Consider the following 9,688-nt stretch of genomic DNA (forward strand, 5'->3'; position numbering starts at 1 on the left):
TGTTCTTCCTCATCGCGGGCACGCTGCCCACAGTGGTGCCTGGCCGGCTGCTGCAGTCTGCTGCTGCCCTGTCAGCTTGTCCTGTCCCTGACAGCAGCACTGCCCCTCCTTTCGCACAGGTTGAGCCCAGGCCTCAGGGAGCCTCCAGCAAGGGTGTGCAGATGAGAACAGGAGACGTAGACAGCAATGGTCTCCCGGGAGTCCTGTCAGCACAGCCAAGCTGCTCGGCAAGAGTGACCCTCTGCTCCCTGGGCCAGTGTCAGCTCCTGCACCTTGTTGAGCACCAGCACCCAGGCCCACCAGGAGTGGCTTTGGACATGGGCCAGAAGCCTAATGAGTCACTGCTGCCCCGGCGTGGGAACGAGGATGGAGCATGCCAGGTGTGCAGCCCGGTAGGCTGGAGCTGTCTGCACGCGCTGCCTGGGCTTAGGGCACAAGTGAGAACAGCTGCAAGGGTCGGGGCCATGCTGCAGCTGCAGGGGCTGGTCACTGCTGGAGTACGGAGACCAGGAAGCATCCGGCCACACTTGCTGCCAGGAAGAGGAAGACGTCTCCTCCCTGCCCTGCTCTTGACCTTATTAGCCACCCTGCTCCTAGGAAATCTTGACCGAGACTGGCCTGATCGGCCCCTGCTGCAGGCGGCTGCTGCTTGCAGTCCACGTGCTGGGCCACCCCAGCCGCTGACGGCAGACTGCCAGCCTGTCAGAGAGGAGTCCTGCAGGTGACATCTCCCAACTGGGTCCACGCTGCGGCCCCTCTGCTGCTGCGGGCTGTGGCCAGCTCTGAGCAGTGCTCGCCTGTGGTGCGGTGCCGCCTGTCTCCGGCCAAGCCCCACCCTATGCCACTTTCACCTGGGGCGGAGGTTTCCTAGCTGCTGTCGTGCTGAAGGTGCATCTTTTTGGTCTCCATGTCCCATGCTGGTTCCTAGGAAGCCAGGCTCTAGTCTGGGCTCGCAGCTTCCGCTGCTCTGCACCTGTCGCTGTCCCGGGGCTGCTGGGTGCCCTTAGTGCCTGCATGGTGCCCAAGCCCAGCAGGGCCCGGAGCAGCAGGCAGCCGAGAGCCTGGAGCAGCTTGTGAGTGGTGCCAGCGCAAGGTCAGGCACTCAGGCTGCTGGCCATGGAGGGCAGCCACCCCTCAAAGACCAGCCGACCGGGCAGCCTCATGGGGAAGCAGCCCAGGATCCAGGGCTGGGTAAACAGAGTCCCCGGGGCTGCCTGGGCATTGCTTCTCAAGCCTCCCACCATCTCCTCGCTGCCACTTCCGGATGGAGCTGCTGGCAGTGGGTGGCTGACACTTCCCTTCAGACGCGCTGTGCCAGGTTGCAGCCCGGGAAGGGTTGTGTGCGCCCTTGGGGCAACTTCTGCCAAACATCTCTGGGGATGTGTGGCAGGGTGGGGTCAGCGCCGAACAGCACCTTGGAGCCATGCTGTCCTCATGTGGCCTTCCCCCTCGGCCCCCAGGGAGTGGCCTCATGGCCCTGCAGCCCTAGGCTGGGATGGGTGTGCGGGGGGGGTCATTCCTTCCCTGCTCCCCGTGGCTGGGGCCAGGGGGGACCCCCGTGCTTGCAGAGGTCCAGCCCTGCCCCCAGAGGCAGACAGTCCCCTCCTGCTGCAGGGGGGCCTGTGGGAGCTGGAGCCACCAAGGCCAGGAGACTTCTCCCCAGCAGGCAGGTCTGGCTGCACAGGCAGCCCTCCCCGTGGGAGCTCAGAGCTGGACTCGGCCCTGACTGGGGATGAACACACCTGGGGTTCTGGCCAGGGAGGGGCTGGGCCGTGTCCGCACAAGCAGGAGGCGGCAGGAGCAGCCGTGCCTGGTGCTTCCCTCGAGCCGGGCAGCTGAGCTTGCTGCAGGGGGGGCGGGTCAGGGTCCACCGCCCCCCGGTTGGGAGCTGCTGACCATCCCTCTATCCATCTGTCTTGCAGGCTGGGGTCCAGCAACGACCGTGCAGCACGGCTGGAGGAGGTGCGCGCCGCCTTCCTGGCCACCTACAGCCACACGCTGGGCCTGCGCTCGGCCGCACCCAGCCCCGTGGGCACCGGTGGCATCGGCAGCCTCCTGGAGCAGCTCGCCCGCGGGGTCGGCCTGCGTGGGAGCGGCAGCAGCAGCACGTTGTGAGAGGGCCTGGGCCCCCTTGGACTAGCTCCTGTGGCCCCGTGCAGCTGAGGCGCCCTGCCAGCCTCTGGGCCAGGCCCGCACCAGGCTGCGGCTCCAGGGCCAGGGGTGCGGGGCCCTCCTAGGCCCCCCGATGTGCGGGCTGGGCCGTGCGGGGCAGTCGAGGCTCCGGGCCCAGCTGCAGGTGCTGGCACAGCTTTGAGTAAAGTGTGCGCCCTGGCCTTGGCTTCTGCCTCTGGTTCGGGGGGGCTAGCCTTGCTGGGGGGCACAGCCCGTGCACGGGGGTGGGGGCTGCAGGGCGCGGCCCGGGGGGTTGCGGGGCAGGGCTGTGCCCCGGCGCTGCGGGCTGGGTGCAGAGGACCGGGGCTCACGCTCCCGTGCGGGGCCGGGCAGGGAGGGCAGCCCATGCCTCTGGCGCTTTGGGGCGGGATAGCCCGTGCCCCGGGTGCCCCGCACGTGCCCCGCGGAGCCCGGCCCGGCCGCTAGACGGTGCGAGCGGGAACGGGAGCGGGCGGCGGCGCACGGAGCTGCCCGGGGGGGGCCGCTGGGTCCCCGCCCGCGGAGCGCGCCCCGCACCCGCCCTAGCGCCGCCCGCCCGGAGCAGCCCCGCAGCAGCGGCACCGGCGGAGCGGAGCGGAGCGGGCGGGATGGCGGCGCCGGGGGGGCGCGGCGGCGCGGTGCCGGCCACCAAGGTGGAGCTCAGCGTCTGCTGCAGGTGAGGGCGCCCGGCCCCGCGCGGGGCGAGCCCCGGGGGTGCGGGGGCGAGGTGCGGGCCGGGCAGCGCCTGAACTCGTCAGCGGTCCCGGGCTGCGTGGCGGGGGCGGCCCGGGCCGGGGGCTCCGGCTCCCCACGCGCTGGGGCGGCAGGAGGCGCGGAGTCCGCTCGGGGTCGGGGCGGGGGCAGCGCAGGGACCCGGCGGCCGCGGCTAAAAATAGCCCTGTCCGCGCTGCTGGGGGCGGGCTCCGGGACCCCGGGGCCGCCGGCCTCTGCCCGGGAGCAGCCGTGAACACGCTCCCGCGGGGGCCCCCGACGCGGCCGGAGCCCCGTGCGCCCGCCCGCCCCCAGCCGGTGGCCCCGTGGCTAGACGGGGTCCTCCAGAGCTCGCGCCTGGGGCAGGGGCTTGGGGAAGCCGCCCCGCAGGACGGAGCCCCCGGCCCCGCCCCGCCCCGCGAGCAGCCCCGGGCGCTCTCCCGCGCGCCGCGGTCCCGGGGGTCCCGCCTGCCCCGCTCAGCGCCGGCCCCCACGAGCGCTCGGGCCCCTCCAGCCTGGCGGCGGTGGCCACCTCTGGGGCCGGGGCAGCTCCCCTGCTCTGTCCGGGGGCCACGAGGCTGCAAGGCAGGCAGGGAGGGTGACAGAGAAGCACCCGGCTCCTGCCAGCTGCCCCCAACCTTCCCCAGGGACAGCCAGCCGGGTCTCTGCAGGCTGCCTATGGCTGGGCTGGGCTGCGCTGGGCTGGGCTGGTCAGCCGGGCCGGGGCTAGCTGCAGGGGTGGGGGGCTGGGCAGGGCCCCCGAGAGCCGGGTCAGAGGCCAAGCCGTCCTTCCAGAGGAGCCTCCAGCCTGGCTGAGGCATGCCTCCATCTCCCCAGGAACCTGCTGGACATGGACACCTTCTCCAAGTCCGACCCTGGTATGTGTCCGCAGCCACAGGCCGTGGCCAGGGGTGCTGGGGCCCAGGCACGGGGGTGACGTCCTCCAGGCCCCTGCGTGGTAGGCGGGAGGCTGCGGCCTGCGAGTCCCTGGCGCCAGCACTGACCCCAGCTGCCGCGGCCTCTGGGCTGGTCTCCCTGGTGCCCTGTGGGCCCAGCCCCAGCCAGGGGCAGCTGGCGGGAGGGCGAGGGGCAACTGCGCTGTGTCGCGGGAGCCTGGGGGGCGCCTAGCTCAGCCGCACTCTCCTCCTGGCAGTGGTGGTGCTGTACGTGCAGGGCACTGGGGACAAGGATTGGAGGGAGGTGAGTGACCCCCAAGGCTGGCGGCTCAGGCCCCCCTGGCCGGGCCTGGCCCAGCCCTGGGACTGCTTTGCTTGGGGACCCCCTGCTCCCTCCCCACGGCTCTGCTCTGCCCCTGTGCTCCGGCACAGCCCAGCCAGGCCCCCGCAGCCCCTGTGCCTCTCCCAGGACTGGGCCGGGAGGTGTCGCCGAGGGCTAGGCCGGGGGGGCCACCAGAGGCTGGGCTGCCCCCTCCACAGCACAGCACAGCACAGCACAGCTAATCGCCTCGTCGAACAAGCCCATATGCTCCGCTGCGCTAATGACCCCACTGCTGCGGGCACTAATCCCAGGGGATCCGGATTACAGCCCGGTAGCCGCGGCAATTAGTGCTGCGGCCCAGCCATCCTCGGGCACACGGGCTGCGGCGGGGGCCCTGCTAGGCCATGCTGAGGCGGGCCAGGCTGCACTGCCCACACCCCCTCACCTGCAGTTCGGTCGCACTGAAGTCATTGACAACACCCTGAACCCCGACTTCGTCCGCAAGTTCGTCCTGGACTACTACTTCGAGGAGAAGCAGAACCTGCGCTTCGACGTGTGAGCACAGCCAGCCCCGCGCCCCACCCCTGGGCCCTGCTCCGGGGGCCCAGCCCCGCTCCTTTGCTCCTGCCAGCCCCAGCCGCTGCCCTGCCCTAGCCACTCTCCTCCCAACCTGCTCGTGCAGCCCCAGCTCAGGGCTGGGCCCTGGGCACCTCACAGCCCCCACTGCTGACGGGCTCTGGAGCGGGGTCCAGGCCACAGAGAGGTGATGTCCTGGGGCCGTCAGGGGGGCCAGGTGCTCAGAGGGGTGGGCAGGGCAACGTAGCCCTCATCCTCTGGCCCTGGGGGTTGGGTGCTGCAAGCCCATGGCTCTGGGGTGCAAAAGCAAGGGGGGCGCAGCCTGTGCCTACCTATTCCCACTGCGGCATTCACGGCTTTCCTCTCCCACTCCCAAGCTACAACGTGGACTCCAGGAGCTGCAACATCTATAAACACGTGAGTGCAGCCCTGTCTCCAGCCCTGCGGCATGTCCCAGCTCACCTTGCAGGGGAGGGGGAGCCCTGACCTTGCTGCCCCAGGCCCAGGGGCTGCCTGCCAGGGCAAGCCTGGCATTGGAGGGTCATGGGCCTGGGCTGGGATGAGCGCTGGTTGCTGCACGGTCCGGATAGACACAGCTGCCCCAGGCTGGGGCCACGGCTGCTCCCTTGGCTCTGCCAGAGCCCATGCGGGGTCCTGCCCATCACTGACAGGTCTGTCCTGTGGGCTGCTGTGGGGGGAGCCTGACCTCCCCATGGTACAGCTCAAACCTGCTCTGTCTCTCTCTGCTGCCTGGCGCCGGGACCCACAGAAGGTACGTGCCTGCAGCTGGCAGGTGGGGACAGACTGCGATGGCCGGGGTGGCCCTGGGGGAAACAGCCAGGCCCAGGCTCAGATCGGGCCCCCCCCGTCTCTGCCAGGGAGGGAGGGGGTGGGAGTGGGGTCCCACGGGGACAGGACAAGGTCCCGGGGCAGGAGCAGTTCGTGGCAGGGCCCTGGGGCGGCTGCACGTAGGGCTGAGCCCTGAGCCGTGTCTGGCACAGGACTTCCTGGGACAGGCCTTTGTGGCGCTGGGCGAAGTCATCGGGTCCCGCAGAGGCCGCCTGGAGAAAGCCCTGACGTGAGTCACGGAGCCCAGGAGCCTGGCGGGTGGTGGCAGTGGGAGGCCCCCAGGCGGTCGGGCCTGCCGTGGGCTTGGTGGATGTGAGCAGACGGCAGCTGCGCCTTGCCCTGTTCTTGGCCCGTTCAAGACCTTCCTCTCCCTGCCCAGTGGGGTGCCGGGCAAGAAGTGCGGGACCATCATGGTGCTGGCAGAGGAGCTGAGTAATTGCCGGGTAAGCGTGAATGCCCCCAGCCCCATGCTGCCCTGCACAGCCCCCACCTTGGCCCAGCTGGAGGGGCCAGGCCTAGAGGGCAGGGCCTGGGGAAGCCCAGGTGTGACAGGGCCAAGGTGGGCGGGGGGGGCGTGAGCACGGACTGCCCTGGCACTGACTGGCCTCTGCCCACAGGACGTGGTCACCATGCAGCTGTGCGCCAACAAGCTGGACAAGAAGGATTTCTTCGGGAAGTCGGACCCCTTCCTTGTCTTCTACCGCAGCAACGAGGATGGCACGTACGTGGGGACCAAGCCGGGCTGGACCAGGGGGCTCCCCGCGCAGCCGCTCTCAGCCCACCCCTCTGCTGCTCCTACAGGTTCACCATCTGCCACAAGACGGAGGTGGTGAAGAACACGCTCAATCCTGTGTGGCAGCCGTTCACCATCCCTGTGCGAGCCCTGTGCAACGGGGACTACGACAGGTTGGTCAGGGCCTGCACCTCCCACCCCCGCGCCCCAGCAGCACGTGCTCCCTGCGGCTCGCGCCAGGCCCAGCGAGCACCCGCAGTTGTGCAGACGCAGCCCTGCCCAGGCGGGATGGGTGCGTGGTGCCCGGGGCTGAGAGGATGGACAGCATTGTGCTGGGGGCCGATGCCCGCTCACCGTGGCTGGCTCCTCTGTTCCAGGACAGTGAAGATCGACGTGTACGACTGGGACCGAGATGGCAGGTGAGGCGTCCCCAGGGCCCTGCTGTCTGGCAGGCTGCAAGCAGCTGCACGAGCCCTGCTGTGCCCACAGGCCTGCTCTTGCCCACCCGTGGCCCTTGGGCCTCCTGTTGGGAGCTGCCCTTGGCAGCATGTCCCGGCTCCAGCACCACAGCCCTGCCCGCTGAGCCTGGGCAGGGCAGCCTCCGCTTCCATCTCCCGGGGAGCATGGGGCTGGGCGTCGAGCCGAGACACCCGGGCTCATCTCACGTGGGGGTGGAGAGGAGCTGCGTGCAGGGCTGGGTCTGGCCTGGCCCAGGGGCTGTGGGTCACTCCCCTTGCACAACCGCTTTGCCCCCAGCCACGACTTCATTGGGGAGTTTGCCACCAGCTACCGGGAGCTCTCCCGCGCCCAGAGCCAGTTCACGGTCTATGAGGTGAGGCCGTGGGCATGGGGCAGGGAGGCAGGAAGGGCTGGGGGTGGCTTTGGGGCAGGCCTGGGGGTGCATGGAGCTGGGGGGGCTGGTGCCTGACCACCCCTCTAAACCAGGTGCTGAACCCCAGGAAGAAATGCAAGAAGAAGAAATACGTCAACTCGGGAACTGTGAGTGCCCCCCGCTCTGCTTAGCCAGGCTGTGCCCCCCCCAAATCCAGCTCCCCGCCTCGGGTCCGGGGCCTGCCCGCGTGCCTGGTGCTCCAGGGAGGACAGGGCTCTCTGGGGAGCCTGTAGGTCACCTGGGCGGGGGCCGCCGGGTGTTTGCAGTCCTGACCCCTTCCCCCGCAGGTGACCCTGCTCTCCTTCTCCGTGGAGTCCGAGTTCACCTTTGTGGATTACATCCGTGGCGGGTGAGTGGCTGTGGCTCCGAGGCAGCCCGGCTTCCTGCTGCCCCCGTGCTCCGAGCGAGCTCTTGGTCGAGCGCCCGCAGGCCCGGGGGCCGAGCACGACTCCCCACAGCCAGGGGCCGCAGGGCTGGATGGGGCCCGGCCGAGAGCGGCAGGAGATGTAGGGGAAGGAGGGGGCTGGTGGTCCAGATGCCTGTGGGGGGCCGGGGCTAGACTCTCCCCCCCCACAGGACACAGCTGAATTTCACAGTTGCCATCGATTTCACGGCCTCCAACGGTGAGTGCAGTGCGGCGTGGCAGCCTGGCTGCTGTGGGGACGGGCTCTCCACGTCTGTCCTCGTCCGTCCGTGGGTTCCCAGGCAGCCGGGACGTGGCCCCCGCACACCTGGCCGGGGATGCCCTGGTGCAGGGCAGGGCGCAGCCCCGACACGGGCCCTGGGGCTGCCCCTAACCGGGGTGGGGAGCCCGGGCTTGGGGGCCGTGGGTGGGGTGGGGTGGGGGCAGACTGCCCGGGCTGAGGGGCCACGCGGTGCTGGCAGGGATCCCGTCGCAACCCACGTCCCTGCACTACATGAGCCCGTACCAGCTGAGCGCCTACGCCATGGCGCTGAAGGCCGTCGGGGAGATCATCCAGGACTACGACAGCGACAAGCTCTTCCCTGCTTACGGCTTTGGTGCCAAGGTCCCTCCGGATGGCAGGATCTCCCACCAGTTCCCCCTGGTAGGAGGTGTGATGGTGGGGGGCTTGCGGCGGGAGCCGGGGGCCCTGCTGGGCAGGGAGGGGCCGGGCCCGTCACCTGCGTCCTGCCTCCGGCTCCGCGGCGAATCCCAGGGGGAGGAGGCGCTTCTGGACACGGGCACTGGGGACAGCCTGCGCCTGGCGCCGGTCCAGACGCCCACCTGCGGCCCGTCCCTGGGGGCTGCCACTGCACCCGTGCGCCCACGTGCACGGAGCCCCCTGCACGCACCTGCGAGGTGTGCACGTGCACACGCACACGCAGCTCCCTGCCCTCTGCCCTGGCAGAACAACAACCTCGAGGACCCGAACTGCACAGGCATCGAGGGCGTGCTGGAGGCGTACTTCCAGAGCCTGCGCACCGTGCAGCTCTACGGGCCCACCAACTTCGCCCCCGTCATCAACCAGGTGGCACGGTGAGCGCGGCGGGGGTTGTGGGGCGGGGGCACGGGGCGCGGGGCAGGGCTGCCCGGCACTGCGCTCTCTCTGCCCGCGCAGGTCGGCGGCGCAGGTGACGGACGGGTCGCAGTACCACGTGCTGCTCATCATCACGGACGGCGTCATCTCCGACATGCTGCAGACCAAGGAGGCCATCGTCAGCGTGAGTCTGCCCGGGGCCGGGCCGGGGCGGGGGCCGGGGCTGGGGCACGCTGCCCGGCCGGGGGCGCCTCTCTGGGCGCCCCGTGACGCCGCCTCTGCCCGCAGGCGTCCGCCCTGCCCATGTCCATCATCATCGTGGGAGTGGGCCCGGCCGAGTTCGAGGGTGAGTCGGGCCGGGGCCGGGGCCGGGGCCGGGCGGGCGGGCGGGCCGGGGGCGCCCGGGCGCGCTGACCCGCTGTCCCCGCAGCCATGGAGGAGCTGGACGGGGACGACGTGCGCGTGTCGTCGCGGGGCCGCTCGGCGGAGCGGGACATCGTGCAGGTACCGGGCGGGCGGGCGGGCGGGCCGGGCGGGCGGGCGGGGGCGCGCTGACCGCCTCTCTTGCAGTTCGTGCCGTTCCGGGACTACGTGGACCGCGCCGGGAGCCAGGTGCTGAGCATGGCGCGCCTGGCCCGGGACGTGCTGGCCGAGGTGCCCGAGCAGCTGCTCAGCTACATGCGTGCGCACGACCTGGAGCCGCGGCCCGCGGGCCCCGCCGCGCGCTAGCCCCGCCCCCGCTGTACCGCCCCCGATGCACCGCTGTACCGCGCAATAAACCGCTCCACTGCCGCCGCCGCCACCGCCGCCTGCTTGGGGGGCGGGGCACCGCGCCGCGGGACACCCCCCCCCACACACATGGGCCCGCGCGCATTGGCTGCGCCCGCAGCTTCGACCACGCCCCCGGGCGCTGATTGGCCGCGCCGCAGCGGAGCGGCGTGCCAGCCCCGCCCCCTGGCGCTGATTGGCCACGCAGCAGCGGAGCAGCGTGCTATCCCGGTCCCCGGCCGCTGATTGGCGGAGCCGCGGCGGCCCCGGGCGGGGGCGCCCTCTCGCGCT

At 71.1% G+C, this 9,688-nt stretch overlaps 2 protein-coding genes across 7 annotated transcripts in view; both read left to right on the plus strand.

Moving 5' to 3' along the window:
- Window positions 1-2,333, plus strand: part of MTMR14 (myotubularin related protein 14) — a 32,983-nt gene extending 30,650 nt beyond the window's left edge. For 3 of the 4 annotated variants that reach the window (XM_059715972.1, XM_059715974.1, XM_059715975.1), the window contains one exon: window positions 1,923-2,333. In XM_059715972.1, the coding sequence (XP_059571955.1) occupies window positions 1,923-2,115 (193 nt within the window). In that variant the 3' untranslated portion in view covers window positions 2,116-2,333. Of the gene's footprint in view, window positions 1-119; window positions 723-1,922 lie in introns of those variants that run through there. The other variant, XM_059715973.1, reaches the window with a different exon arrangement.
- An 81-nt stretch (window positions 2,334-2,414) lies between these two features.
- On the plus strand, window positions 2,415-9,421 carry CPNE9 (copine family member 9). 3 transcript variants are annotated; one of them, XM_059715976.1, is made up of 20 exons: window positions 2,415-2,827; window positions 3,700-3,740; window positions 4,016-4,062; window positions 4,532-4,635; window positions 5,034-5,073; window positions 5,658-5,734; window positions 5,885-5,948; window positions 6,123-6,226; window positions 6,307-6,411; window positions 6,616-6,657; window positions 6,995-7,070; window positions 7,184-7,237; window positions 7,418-7,479; window positions 7,707-7,753; window positions 8,016-8,197; window positions 8,501-8,628; window positions 8,711-8,813; window positions 8,918-8,975; window positions 9,060-9,133; window positions 9,200-9,421. In XM_059715976.1, exons 1-20 carry the CDS (start codon window positions 2,760-2,762, stop codon window positions 9,356-9,358), a joined length of 1,635 nt encoding a protein of 544 aa, XP_059571959.1. In that variant the 5' UTR covers window positions 2,415-2,759; the 3' UTR covers window positions 9,359-9,421. The 3 variants fall into 3 exon arrangements, with proteins under 3 accessions (XP_059571959.1, XP_059571961.1, XP_059571960.1); XM_059715978.1 differs by lacking the exons at window positions 2,415-2,827; window positions 3,700-3,740; window positions 4,016-4,062; window positions 4,532-4,635 and adding an exon at window positions 5,328-5,428 and having other exon boundaries at window positions 5,041-5,073; XM_059715977.1 differs by lacking the exons at window positions 2,415-2,827; window positions 3,700-3,740; window positions 4,016-4,062; window positions 4,532-4,635; window positions 5,034-5,073 and adding an exon at window positions 5,138-5,428.
- Window positions 9,422-9,688: the final 267 nt, after the last annotated feature.

Source organism: Alligator mississippiensis, chromosome 12, assembly GCF_030867095.1.
Source record: "Alligator mississippiensis isolate rAllMis1 chromosome 12, rAllMis1, whole genome shotgun sequence".
Classification (NCBI taxonomy): Eukaryota; Metazoa; Chordata; order Crocodylia; family Alligatoridae; genus Alligator; species Alligator mississippiensis.